The following is a 15,483-nucleotide window of genomic DNA, read 5'->3' as shown; positions in this document are numbered from 1 at the left end:
CCATGGTATAGGTTTTTTTTCTGAGAATATGACAAAAAATGTCGTTTCTAAAAAGCTTGTTTTTAACCTTTTATATATAATTTTTTTCTTTATATTTATGACTGGTAATTATTTTCAATGTTGTGCAATATCTGTTTCATTTATTTATTGAAACATCTTACATCTTTGCACGAAGATTAAGTCTTGCCGTGCAGCAAGGAAACGCCGCCAGCGTTTTGGGAACCATGCCTCACACGGCAATTTTAAATAGCTTATTTTACTTATAATTTTTAAATTTGTAAATAATTTCTTTTTTTAGTTTATAGTTTAATTTTTTACTTTTCTTACTTTAAATTTCATGTATATAACTTGCTCTTTGTACAAATAAATTCTTATACCTAAATATCTTGTATTAATACAAAGCGTATTTTACAAATTTCACCATAAAACCATGTCACAATAGCTTCTTTACTCGGAGTATATCCGATTTATATCAGCTATAAAAGTTCCTTCTTGGCCATAATTGGGTTTCTGTAATTCTGAGCGTCCCGGCACACGAGAAATTACAATGGTTCGTTACATTTAGGGATCAATTAGTGAGTTTTGAGACAGGTCGCGTTTGTTGTACGTGTTAGACTTTTCCTATTGTTTCGTCTAATAAAATATAAGACTTTTACTTAAGCTTTATAGGAGTTGATATAAGTAGGTAGTTAAGTATTAAAAATGTATAATCCTGACAGTTATACATAATATTCCTTTGCACTTATTTATTTTCTTTACTAATAGGGCTATACATGACTCTAATTTGACAAAGCACGCCGATTCTACCAATTATGGTGCAGTGAGATAATAAGAATTTAATTTCAAGGAAAAAAAGTGTAACATTAAATATTGAATATGTGACAATAAAATATTTCAAATTTCGTAATGACAATGTTACAATTCTACATTATTAAAATTATTCAAATACAAAATATACTCATTACAATAATATGTGCGCCCCAGTTGCAAACTGGGTAAACGTGATTTGATACGCGCGTACACAATAACAGTAATTGGAACTCACCTAAATTTGCAGCGTTGATTGAAAATGAGGTGTGCATTATTAGGTTTGGACAATTACGAATATAGCACACGGCGGTTTTGGCGAGCTCTCCTGAACGGAGCGCGCGAATCGAATCATTGTTACGGAGACCCGAGAAAAACACAAAGGATTTCTCTAGAATCTTTGTAGATACAATTGTTAGAAACACAATTGGATCTGGCACGTGACCACGGGCAGCGAGGCGGGCGATGTTAGTTCTATTGTACATAAGGTCACAGTTCGGTTTAGGTACGTCTTATGGAGCGGGCGATTCACGATCAAATTAATATTCGGACCACGAATCTTAATAGCTAATTGGATTAGAGGCATGTACCGAAATTACCTAACTGGGTTACGTACAATGGTATAGGCGTACGTCCGAGCGAGCTAGGGAGCGCGCTGAACCCGCTCGGAGGAGAAGTCGCCGCGGGCGTACATAACGCCCACCGGCGCGGGGTCCCTGTAGTTCCGGGACCAGAATAGGGCTACGGTATCTCCTGCCTGTCGTAAGAGGCGACTAAAAGGAGCTTCCGGGGTTGCGGGTCGTAAGAGTGGGAGCTCGAACCGCCCGGACAGCGACCCCGGGAAGGACGGCGGTATGTGTGGTCGCATACCGTTGTGCACACCAGACGGTGTGGCGAGCGTCACGCTCACCTGGGAGGAGCCCGATGGGGCAACGCGCTAAGAGGACTCCGGTTGCGTTCCTCTGGAGATCCCGGAGTCCTCTACGCAGCGCAGAGGACGGCCACCGGGGGGGTTTTAGTGCGGTAAGAATCCCACATAACCCCGTGCCGCTCCCACGGCACAGGGTACCTTTTGAAGGTTTCCCCCTCGTAACCAAAAAAAAAAAAAAAAAAAAAAAAAAAGGCGTACGTGTCGCCGTGTCGTGTCGGATGGCGGCAAAGCCCTGTATTGTTACGCTGTTCGTTAAGTTATAGTTGGTGCGCTATAAATCGGTAATTGTATTACGCTGGTTCGTAATCAACGATATTATTCTGACTGCGCGCCTAAACATGTGTTCCGCATTTAATAGGGGTCAGTTATTATTGTCGTGACTCTTGCTCTATATTTGTAAAAAAAGTATATCAGATCTAATTTAGAACATTTGTTAGGTTGTATTTATAAGTCATTAAAATTAGGGTTCTTATCGAAAGTCCGAAAAGACAACATTACAATTTGTTGTGGCTACAGTACGCTTATGTGTTTTCAAAAGACTACGCTATATATGACGATTAGCTGGAAAAAGTCTTCCTTAAAAAAAAAAAAACTTGTGGTTACGTACAGTGGTATAATCGTATGGGTCCCAGTATGCCATGGTGTGAGTTATGGTCGCTACATAAATCGGTAATAGCATTATGTCGGTTCGTTATGAACGATATTTTGCTGACTGTGTATGTGCGCTGCATTTAATAAGGGTGGGTTTTATTTATTAAGAGTATTATTATAGAGTACAGAGTCCTAATAAATCTAACTTAATTTATATTTAATTTAGGATTTCGGTTAGAATGGAATTAGTCGCAACTATTGCTTGCGACCTTCCCCTCTACTTTTTTTAGTATGTTTTTAAATAGTTATAAAATGTTTACTCAAAGAATATATTTTTTAAAATTCTGTTAACAAATTTAGATACAAACATTATCGACCTACTTATGAAATATATTTTGAAGTACTTTAACGTTATGACAGAGTAAATTCCAAGAGAAAAGTTTTTGGAAAAAATGTAATATTTTCTGTTAGATAATTTAAATAGAGCTTTAAATGTTTTTTAATCAATTTAATTGTAGTAGATATTTATTATATTATTATATTTAATGTATGAATTATAATGTACATCTTATAGTCCTACATAATTATAATATGTTTGCATTTAAAAGTAAGTCTTTTAAGTTGATTAAAACCAATTATATGTGTCGCCTCTTTTGCGCATGATATATATGGAGCCTATTAACTGTTTCTCAAGTCACATTGTAAATTACACACATGATTACTACATCTAAACTTACAAGTTTAGAACCTCGTGTTAAAATAATAACATTAATGTGGGTATTATTTTATAACTTGAATGTAGTAAGTAAATGAGTAGGGTAATAAGTGAGATACAGTTTCATGTTCCACGAAATGCGTCAAGAAATGTAAGTTAATATACTAATATAAACTTTCTTCGTAACTTTTTGCAGGGATACTCCAACCGACTAACTGCTACTCAGGTACTAATCCTACGTCTTTTCCGTAGCGTGGAATATTTAGACAAGACGCTTTTTCCGCAGCTCTAACCTACTCTCTATGTCGTGATTGCTATAAACACACACAAAGACGAATAGACTAACACCCAGACCCAGAACAGATATCGAAATTTATCATTTAGGTTTTTGCTGGGCCGGATATTGAACTCAGAACCCTTTGCGCTTTGAGTCGTTGTGGTATTTTAGATACTAAAGTGTTTTGGAAAATATTTATTTAAATTAGGAAATAATCCAGACTCTAATTTGTGTACTAGAGAGAGTTGAATTGTGCGGTGTCGGGGTATTTGCTAATGAGAGTTAAAAAAACCCTCCGCTAACACTATTTGTTTGAAATCACCATTTTAGGAACCAGTTTCGCATTTTATTCAACAAACGTTCAAAATAGAATACAATTTATTGGTTTCACGCTTATGATATTTTTGACGAAAAATAATTTTACTTTTTAAGCTGTAGGTATTATAAAACGAGTTATTTCTGAAATGGTTATAGCAAGTGTCAATTATAGAAATCTTTTAACTGAAGATTAATAGAAACCTGAAATCAAAACAGAGATTCAGGCTGAAGATTTATTAGGTGGTTAAGAAAGTAAATATGTATAAGCAGATGTTACTTCAAACTAGAACACAATAATACAAATATTATTTATTGCTATAACTTACTTGTAAATTACATTACAATTAAGGAACCTAGTATTACACCGGTATCGATGTCGAAACGACAAAATTCATAATTCAGGAAAAAAAACTAAACTAATATAGACAGCGTGCGCTTTATTTTATATAATTTAGGAGTAGCACACGAGCATGCAGTCCACCTGATGGTAATTCTGCCGCCCATGGACATCTGTAATCAAGCCCAGATAGGATTAGATATTCCTACCTGAGGTCGGCCATAGATGAGCCACTACGACTAAGCTGGAACGTGCCGGATAAGTATGTCTCCCTTACCACACGAAAACATTAAGCAAACGTTAAGTACCACCAAGATCAATAAGGATAAATGCTCGGCATTGGTCTGACACCGCCCATTAGTTACACCGAACGACGAACGTTGTGATTGACGCGAACAAGCGTCGGTAATTATGTACCTTGAATATCATATGAAGTAACTAATTCCCCACTCAACACGGCTCCCACTTACATCTACCTGGAGGTGATAGAATTCCAATTAGAGCACTGACTGGTGATTAGTAGCAGCTAATCACTGGAACGGTGGAGCTTAAGTTTTGCATTAGCGTGCAATGTAATTTATGAAGCCGCGAGCGAAATGCGGTTCCGATGTATCAAGTGTTTAAGCAAATTGAAGCTACTCGTACATTGAAATATGTTATTCTACGCTTAGTATATGTATTTCAATACATGTGATATAATACAAATGTAGCAATCTTATATTAATTATTATAGTATAAGAAGCTTTAGTTGAGTGTTTTTTAAAATCCTACAAGATTGATTTGTTGTTAATAATTATTCAATTGTTAGGTAGTCAATTCTTATTGCGCGACAAAGAAAATTTTCAGATATAATTATATGAACCCAAAACAAAATCTGTATAGAAATTGTTGATGGTATTAAATATTTAGGGAATTCTAAATATTTTAAAATTATCCTGAGTTATATCATCTAATTATAGTTATTTATTAAAAAAAGGTTATGTTTGTTTGGTATCTAAACCATGAAAATTAGCTTAAAATCTTTTAGCTCAAAAAACAATAAGTCAAAATTAAATGAAGATAGTATCTTCATAACGAAGTAGCAAAACCATTTTTGTTGCCACAACTAAACTTTATGTTGTTTAAAGTAATTTTGTGTTTAATGAGCGCAATTTGCGCAAGTTCCTAACTGTATTAAATTATTGGGCGTGTTTATTTCTGGCAACTTTTAATATTAATAAGGCAGGCTCACATTACAACCGCGCCGTAGATGCTACGATAAGAAAACGACCCTTAATCATAAGTTGACTAGTTTTTTCATATTTTTACACGATATTCAATCATGGTTAGGGATATTATAGTTTTTTCGGAGTAAAATTATGGGACTCTTAAAACGCTAATAATGATTTTTTTGTGGTGCAAAGTATACTTTTATTTTGTTCATGAAATTTAAATAATCCCCATGTTATTATAAGAGTACTACTTGAGGTTGCCAATAGATGATTTTGCCGTCGTTGAGGGTTAATACTCGTTAGTAAAACCTAGAAAGTTTACATACGAGTATTTCGATATTTGGCAGATAAAAAATTGGTAAAGATTATTACTAAGGGTGAGTAAATTACAAAGCCTCGCGTGTCTTTGTTCTAACACGCCGTTTAAATAAGGTTAAAGACGTGCTTACCACTGCTGTTATAAGGCACAAATCTCGGGACAATAACTAATTATTGTACCGAGGCATAAATAAACACAGCAGTAGTGCCACAGATTAATAAATAGTTACTACGTAAGTAGTGCCGTTGCAGACGAATCAAAGAAGAGACTCACCACGTTAAAATCTAATTTATATTTCCAATAAACGTATCTAATTTATTTGAGATATTTGCTTCCTTAGTGCCTAAAAACCCTTTCAGAAGCTTTTTCAGAACAAAGAAAACTTGTATATGACACTTAAATTTTATTTAGGTAAAAAGAGCGGGTGGTTATTTTTTCCTGAAGCATACTGTAAGCAAAAGAAATATACCCCACGTACTCTAAACTACACGTTATTTGGTAACATTGATTGGTTCATAATGATAGGCTTAATTTCTTAAACGTATCATTATGGAATGATGAATCAATTAGTCACGTAATACAGGATTAATTTATTTAAACTAATCGATATTCAATCACCGCTATCCTAATGAGGTTAAGCTACGATCAAGGCCTATAATAAGGTGTAATAGGTAATGAGGTATGATCCGATACGAGTATGTAATCGATATGCCATAAATACCGCGGGAATATCATGTGGTTTGCGTGCACTGGGCCACGTATGGTATGGAAATACATAGTTTATTACACTCTAGTATCGGTATTCGAAACGTTTTACTTACTCGAATGGAGTTAAATATGATGAGGTAGGAAATAATATATTAGGGTATTCGTATTCGAGTGTTTATTAGTGTTTGTAGAAATCAAAACGAATACTTTTTCGAACGGTTCTGAAACACAAACAACTTTATATAAGGATTGTTGTTGTTTATGAGCAGTAATTGATGAAAAATACTTTTTTACTGCAACAAAGTAGCTAGCGAGCATGTGATCCACCTGATAGTACGTGGTGACTGCGGCCTATATAAGTAAGTATCTAAATTCATATAGAATAGTTTTTTCCTGAAATCATTTAAATTATTCAGGAGGTGCATTGCCATTCTTGAGGACTAAGATGGACGCCAGATTTTTTTTTTTTTTTTTTATATATTTGGGCCTAACGATAAAGCAGACGTGCTACCTGATGGAAAGTAGTCAACGTCGCCTATGAACATTTGCAACACCAGGGGAGTCGCCAATGCATCGCCGGCTTTGAAGGAGAGCTCTTTTTGCACCTTTTTTGAAGAGCCCCATGTCATAGCGCTCTGGGAATACCTCAGGAGGAAGTTCATTCCACATCTTGCACGTTCGTGGCAAGAATGTCCGTGCAAACCGAGCTGTGGAGGACCGCCACGGGTCCAGTTGGTGTGGATGGAACTTCATCCTTCGGCGTGTGGTGCGATGGTGCCTGATATGTAAGTCACATCCTTTTACCGAAGCGTTCGAAGCAGAATTAACTTAAGAAATGTATTATAAAAAAATAGGTATATATGTTACTTTTAGGTAATTCAATAGTCATCATACAACGGTATTATTAATGTCGCTTTAGTCTCCCAAATCATAATACCTTTGTCTGGTACCTAAACCTAAGCTAAACTAAATTAATTACATTCAAAGATCAATACATAAGGGCGTAATCCGTCTAACGCTAAGCTTATAAATATCGTTACTTATAGTCATTAATTCCGATCACGGTCGGGCCTAGCAAAATAATTAAACAATCCCACATTGGTTGTGATCGGACGGGTCGGCTCCCAAAGGAACACCCTGTAACGAATTAGGTACATAAGGATAATACCAGAGAAACGTCCGAGCAAACTCTTATAGGGATATGTCAAAGAAGTGACCGCAAATCACTAAACACGCGAAAACGACAACCTATGGGATCGGTTCAACCCTTATTCTGCCCACGTACGCCATACCTTCTAATTGTACGAGACCTTTACTCCTGATTTTTGTATTACCTTCGGGATGTGCTGTTAAATGTTCGAGTTTCTTCTATATTCTACTTTTTCTATGTAAGAATAGTTTAATCTATCTTATATAGGGTTTTCTATCAACTAAACCTTATATAAAAATACTAGCTGACCCGGCAAACGTTGTGTTGCCATATAAATAAAAAAATGTTAGGGGTGAACGACCCTTATCACTTAGGGGTATGAAAAATAGATAGTAGCCGATTCTCAGACCTACTGAATATGCATACAAAATTTGGTGAAAATCGGTAAAGCCGGTTTGGAGGAGTATGGTAACTAACATTGTGACACGAGAATTTTATATATAAGATATATATTTACAGTTATCAAGATTTTGTGATAAACGAAGAAGCAACTCGGCGTTTACTTTTACACTTTCTACATGTATAAAATTGTAATTAGACTTAATATCCTTATAAAATAAAGTAATTACAGTGTTTCCCAAACATTACAATCCGAGAATTGACGTTTTCAGATTTTACGAGCAAGTTCACGATCAATTCCCGACAAATTCCAAATTTGGCCGCGTACAATCGACCGCCCATGTAATTAATCAAGTCCAGATTCAACGACGGCAAAGGGTGGCGTAAACATTTCGTAATTATCTTTTCATATTTCCCCACTCAGTGATCGCGAGCCTCCTAATCGCGGCATCAAAAGAAATAATCCCGCAATCCAATAAAGATTTCGCATCGACAGGCCTAAGTGAAAACTTTCTGCGATCCTCCGAACAATATAAGTTTTATTTCACCGAGTGGTATAAATTCCCAAACACAAAGTAGCTCTAACATCTTTATTGCTTTTCATAAAAAGTCCTCGTTTAACGTATAGATTCAGCAACCAATTGGATGGGTTTTCCTTGAGAGTACGCTCACGTCGCGTTTTTCACCTCGACTTTTGCACCTTTCATAACGGGACGTCCAGGAATTTCCTTCGTACAACATACGAGTAGTAATGTATGCTCGTAAAACTTTGAACGCGGAAATGGGGCCCTTTGATTTATCTTTTTCACGCGCGATTTATTAATGTTTCAAAATGTTTGTGTTAAACGTAATTTCTGAGTAAATAAGGGCCTGATTGAAGGACCTTTTATTGTTCAAGTTTGTAATTAAGTGTTTATTTATGTTCTGTGTAGTATCAAATTGTATGAACGAAGACCCCACATCTTTCATTATCCTCGGAAAGTGACAAGCGAACTTGTATGAAACGGAAAAATTGCAGCGTCGCTCAATCAGAACAAATAAATTCCGCTATTGACAATATGAACAAATTCGGTGCGGACTTTTATCGCGAATCGCAATATGTATTTTATAGGTTCCGTAAATCGAAGAACGTGGCTTTTTAACGTTTGCCTACGAGCTCTCCGCCGACTTTTATGAGTTTCGTCGTTACAAATTTTATGTGACTATCAGGGAATCGGCCCGGGCTTCTTTGACCCCTTTCATGCTATTTATGTCCTACTCAATATAAATAATTACGCAACGTTGAAGGTAATATGTAGTAGGCTAGTACTTTTCAATAACATCTATTGACGGTTACAAAGGTTTTCCTACATTGTTTCGAGGCCTTTGCTTTCAAGGGCATAAGCTTAATGGGGCCAATCAATAAAGCGAGCATAGTACCTCTAATTTGCTTTGACCTTTCGTGTTAAAGTTAGCACCCTGATGCTCTAAACACGACAATAAATTGATAAAAAGATTTTTATTATAAACTATTTTAATGTTATTGATTCTATATATTCAAATTAATGTACATATATAAAGAAAACCAGGGTAAATATATCATTCCAATCGTCTCCGATCGTGTATAAAACATTTCCAGGGAATAAAATATTATTGCGTTGAGTAGGAAAAACCTTTAACGTGTTGGGGTTATAAAATGCCGTTTGTAACGTTATATAGGTGTATCTGGTTGTTATTTCGTATTTTGTATTAAGCGGGCGGTTATTCCGAACACGTTCCGAAGGTGTATTTTTAAAGAAAGCTTTCACGGTGGCCAGCATTAGGGATGCCCCGACCGCGCGCCCCGAAACTTTCTCGCCCGTGCACCTTTTGATATTCAATATACTCTGGGACCTTAGCAATCCTTTGATGAGATGTTTTATGCAAAAAACGTTGGGTGCCGTTAGCGGGGCGCGAATAAGCGTTCAAAAGTGAACACATTAGTATTCGCAATCCCGCTCGGGACCGCGACCTCTCTCCAGTTTTGGGGGAATAAAAAATCAATGTTTATTCCCGGTGGACGCATTTTGAATGCTAATTATAGGTATAGCTAATTGCTTTGTGTTTACGTGAAGGTGCGATCGTTTTGTACGCAAATCGCTCGCTAAGCCACAAATCTGATTCCGTATTTGGGAATGTTATTCATGTATTTTTGCGTGACGATAAACTCTAATATTCCGTTTATATGCAAAGTGAGACCTAAACCTCGTAGGTATTTAGATAAAATCTCACATACAAAATCAGGTATGAATATAAAACGCCCGGGCCGGCGTAAAGTACTACTATGCTAGGAAACTATAAATTACTTTGGAAATTCCGTTCCGGTGCATCGTATCGCAAGCGAGCAATAAATATTGTTCATTTTCGTCCTGTGGGCAATGCGAGTCGATGAAGCCCGGGGCAACTCCAGAACCTTCGGGAGCGAACGTAACTCCATCGCAAGGATACATGCTCCAATAAACTGCTTTTGCTGCTCAACGAACGTTATTCCGACCACCTTCACATATCATTTTGCACAGACCGCATTTCATGTTTATGGCAAAACTTGGACTTCATGCACTTAGGCAAATGGCTTTCCGATACTCGCAGAGATATTACAACGTATCGTTACGGTAAGTATCTTATGAATTATTACCGCAATTCCGCGTACATTCGCGTAAATCAGAGAACACTTTAAAAATAAATTACAAGCCAACAAGTTAATTGAATAAGTTATTTATGTGAAGCAAAAACTGGGTTTCGTGTTTCGATGGAGATATAAACTATGTAAAATCTCAGTTTTAATACCGTACATAGAACGTTCGAGTGCTCTCCACATGTAATGCTATTATCGTAGAGCTTTGATATTCTTCAGCGGTGACTCGACCATTAAGCCGACTGTGAATTTTAAATCGTTTATAATAGTGGCTCCGTACTCGGCACACGATGTCAAAGTTAACCCGCCCTTCCCTACAATTTGATTTCCTGCACCTTCGTACGAGTTTCGGGATTATTGATCTAATGCTGCAGCATACTAAATAACGTTCTACCAACATACATTTGATTACATATACATTCGAGTCTTTTGTATTTTACAGCGAACTCGTAATTAAGTTTGGAGTTTGTTGTAAACATGCTAAACTGTACGTGTCGTACGTTAACATTAATATTGTGTTCGTTTGTTTACAAAAGCGCCCTTGATACTAAAGAGACTTGGTGTTGACGTCTAACTCGAGGAATTTAATTAACTTCGTTAACTTCTAAATACTCTTAACGTCTTTGATACCTCGGTTCCCTTCCATTGACAAACACGGGGTCGGGTGTGTACATGACAGTCGATGTCAAACTTTTATCAGCGTTCGGGGCGTTCAAAAGTTGTCTGGCAACAGTGATTTAGGCGTGATAAAACAAATGGAATGAGGCGAGACAGGGGGCCCGCATTGCGGGAACATCATACGCTCATTTCTCATTGTCTGCCAGCACCTCGAGCGACTACAACTTTCCGCCGGTGCCGGTGCAGTTTAATGCATATTATAACGCGGTAAGCACTCGAAATGGGCTAAGCGGGGAAGCAATATTGCGGCGGCAGACGCCACGGTACGAGCGTACTCTTTATTGAAAGAGTAAACTGTCCTTTTTCACGGGACGCCTCGAGCTCTTTGTGATGCCGGAATTTCGCGCAACTTATTTTGCGCTCGAGTGTAAATAATAGTGAACTAAGAGAGCTACGGATTTTCGGGTAGTCCTTCGTTTCCCTCTTTGTAGCGGAATGAATACACGCGACCATTTATTTTACACTACTGTCAAGATACGGAAGTAACTGTTGCATTTAAACACTTTATCGTGTTCTACTTTGTCGTAGAGATTCTTTATCTAAGAACTTGACTAGCATTCAGTGTTAAGGCGCGGCATAGCACTTAGTTTACTATCGAACACATAAGCGAAGTTATATTATGCAGATTAAGTTAGAGTAATTACAACAGTACGTGGCTGAAACGCGAGAGGGAACGTCAAAGGTAACGCTTAAACAATTTAATATTCCACACACAAGCATTTCAAACGGTAACTCAAACGTAGCTCTCCTTTCGTAAAAGTTCCGTAAACGAACTCCCCCCTTCGTTAGATATCTACGTGAGTTTAATCCATTCCATACTCTCACGGCAGGGCGGTTTCGTGGAGAACGATTTTCGTCGAAATTTGGTGAAAATTGCAACAACATAGGCGAAAATTACCACTTGGAGGCGTTGTTTAGCGGCGGGTCGAATTTATGCAGCGGAGAAAATGTGACGTGGGCCCGTGCGGTCTTGCGAGCGAGCTGTGGGCATGTGCGCCAATGTGGGTACACCAACACTACCGAACGTGTAACAATGGGCGCTGTTTAAAAAAAGAACGTTGCCAACGAGCCTGTTTTCAGCAGTAAACAAATCCTATGAATGTTTTCGCCAACGACGGGCCGTTTCGACTTCGAATTTCGTTGCAGCTTTTTTAATGCTATTTGTGGCGCACACCTGGAACGCGGATTTACATTTTTAAGTCGGAATAGACAATGAAATGAGCGTTTGTTAATTTAAAACTTACATTTACTTTACTTTTTGTGGACCTGAAGTAGTGCAAGTCTTTATTGAATTCCAGATTTTCGTTTCAAAATACAAACTACTTGTATTGTGCTATGCATAAAATGAAAGCTGAATTAAATCTTTTATTTTTTGTTTCATTCTGTTACTCAGACTACTTTTAACTATTTTGAGGTTTTCATTTTTAAAATGGTAGTTAGGTACTGTATGAAAATCCATCGGCGCATTGTTATTGCGGGAAGCGAAAATCTCACAACGCTAGACACCATGTACGTGTATGGGGCTTAAAAGCTTTAGTGCGAGCTTTTAAAAGTTAATAAATTGAAAGTTGACAAAAAGTGTTAAAGAGTATAGGTGCTACGCGTTTGGATACAAACAATGAATGTGTAATCGGTTTTTCGTGTTTTGAACTAAATCCCCTGTTTCGTGTGAATGTACAGTCAGCTTCAGTAGTAGATGAGCAGATCAAAATTTCAAATACATATACGCCAAACATTTATAAGTAGCTAAACGCCCCTAGCATCATAATTAGATGAACATTGTAATGCGTCAAAATAAGACTAATGCGTCGAAAGTAGCTGAACACCGCTTGTGCAAAATGGTTAATGTTACTAATATAGTAGACTAGTGTAGTAGTAGATAATATAATAATATGGGTCACTGGTCACTTTTGACATTGTAGTGTTCATCTACATTTGAAACTTTACGACGTTCGTCTAATAATGATGCTAGTTGTGTTTAGCTACTTATGAACGACTGGGTGCATAGGTATTTTTGAAAAATCAATCTGTTCATCTACTTTTGGTGCTGACTGTACATTAGGAGAGGGATGGTGCGGATGGGAATCCAAGCTGGGCGGCCACGGTGCGACGAATTATGGCCTTTGTGCCACTTTCACTCGTCATTTTTAATTTCCCAGTGCGCAGGCATTTTTTAATTCGTGCGCTTTTATGAAATTTTATCCTTTTCGATTGTTCTCGGACTCCGTTTGAGTTTTGGGACCCACTGATTGTTCCCTGAATAATCGAGTCACCAATCATTTAAAAAAACACAATGCCATTTTGTTAAATGTATGATAATTGTTACTTAGATTTATTATTTTATGAGATTTTGTTCAACGTACCACCCTCATTGGTATGGTTCCAAAACTCAACGAAACACAGGGATAACATTTTTGTGCATTTGTAAAAAATAATATGTTTGAAAATCATTGTTAAATGAAGTAAACATTACCAATTATAATTATTACACAACAACGTGTTGAAGTAACACATTTCACTTTTCATTTCAACTTTTGTATTTTTATAACAAAGTCAGTTTATATATTTTAATAGGCAATATCAGTTTTATAGCACATTGATCTCGCTAACTACAATTTTAATTTCGCAGCATTAAGCGAAGATTTATCCGCTATGAACTAATTAGGTCAATAATTTTTGACTCGTTGTCTTATTAAGCAGGTACCCGGCAGTTTATTAAGAGCTCCGTGTAATAAAATACCTGCTATTAAACAACCTAAATGAGATTTTTCAGTCAACCGTCGAATAAATTGCTCGCTGAAATAGTATACTTTCGCAGTGCTTTAAGATGCAGGATTAGGAAGGAACGCTATTTCGACGAAATACTCAAACTCTATTTCATTCGACGAGTTTAAAATTTACAAGAATCATTTGTTTTGTTTGTGTTATCTCGGATTGTTGGGTCATTGAAATTTTAATGAAGTACAAGTTGTACTTAATTTAATTATAGCGTTTATTTAAATCTTATATCCTGATTTCAATATATGGTCATTTTCACCACAATATTGGGTAAATTAGAGATATAATACAAGATTCCGGGAAGTTACGTGCTACTTGATACCTAACAATGGTTCCTTTCAATTTCATATAGTTTTTCTAACTTAGACCGCAGGAGCATACATATTATACCTATCTCAGTTAAAACCTAATCCTATTTGAGGTTAACCGCAGATGTCTATTTGTGGCGAAGCCCACTTAGCATTAGCTGGACTGCACGTCCGTTTGCTACTCAATTTAACCAAAAAATACATTGATCCTCGTTTTTTTTTAAATATAGAAATAGCAGACGAGCATGCAGTCCACCTCATGGTAAGTGGCTAATGCCGCCCATGAACATAGAAAATCGACACAAGATAGGATTATATTTCTACCTGAGGTGGACCACAGATGCACCGCTACCCCTGAGGACTACGCTAGAACGCCTCGGAAAAGTTCGTTTCCCTCACATACCCTTCATACCAGTACACAGCAGCGCTTAACACTGCTGTTTTAAGTACAAATAAATGTGGCTATGGTGCCGCCTTAGTCGAACCACAAAGGTTTCTATCACCATCATAATCTACGAGTATAATATAAAAGTAATGTACTCACTTGTGCCAGCGTAGTATACAGTGTAGTCGAGCTGATGGCCCATCATGTCCACCTTGACGCGGTCCACGACCAGCCGCGTGAAGAACAGGTCGCGCTTGTAGTATATCGGCTTCTCGTTCTCGTGGGACACTGCGCTGTCCATCAGTGGATGTGATCTGGTGCAAGGAAGAAACCGTATTAGCATTCGATATATAAAATTATTGTGTCAAATTAGTCGTTCAGTTGACAATTAATTGTATTGTATATGACTGCTCTGTAGTACCCTTACAAACAAATCTACCTAACTATAGTAGTGTTTGCACTGCTATAGTCTAATTTGAAAGAGGCAGGTAAATCAGATTCATTTATGATGTCTGTGCTATCATGTAGCCTATGCTACAAAACTTTTGATCTAATTTAGTATGGTTACTTAATTGTAGTGACCATTTTACATCAAGTGAAATATGAATGATCTGCTCATTACTATTAGAACTAAAAAAAAAGAAAGATAGATAATGTATGTAAAATAAAATAAATTAATATAAGGTAGGGTACATTTTGTTAAAAATATTATACCTACCACATTATTTACTTTCACACATTACCAAAAAATTACATTGAATATAATTATTACGAAGATAGGTAAATTACATCAGATATTTCACTGATCATAAAATTAAACCGTAATAAAAACATCGTAAGTATTGTTGGCTTCATTTCCATCTCTATCAGCATACTATACTGCGTTGTTAAAATTCAAATGTGCATTTCGCTTTGTGT

The 15,483-nt window shown here is 36.8% G+C and overlaps 1 protein-coding gene across 2 annotated transcripts in view; it reads right to left on the bottom strand.

Moving 5' to 3' along the window:
* Positions 1-15,483, bottom strand: part of Sema2a (Semaphorin 2a) — a 483,298-nt gene that overhangs the window by 7,374 nt on the left and 460,441 nt on the right. For both annotated transcript variants that reach the window (XM_073075439.1, XM_073075433.1), the window contains one exon: positions 14,725-14,879. In XM_073075439.1, the coding sequence (XP_072931540.1) occupies positions 14,725-14,879 (155 nt within the window). The remainder of the gene's footprint in view (positions 1-14,724; positions 14,880-15,483) is intronic.

This window comes from Epargyreus clarus, unplaced genomic scaffold (assembly GCF_041222505.1).
Source record: "Epargyreus clarus isolate Ecla_fem2 unplaced genomic scaffold, WU_Ecla_fem_2.2 ptg000001l, whole genome shotgun sequence".
NCBI classification, from domain to species: domain Eukaryota; kingdom Metazoa; phylum Arthropoda; class Insecta; order Lepidoptera; family Hesperiidae; genus Epargyreus; species Epargyreus clarus.
Note: the sequence above shows the minus strand (reverse complement) of the source record. Positions and strands in the feature narration are given on the sequence as shown.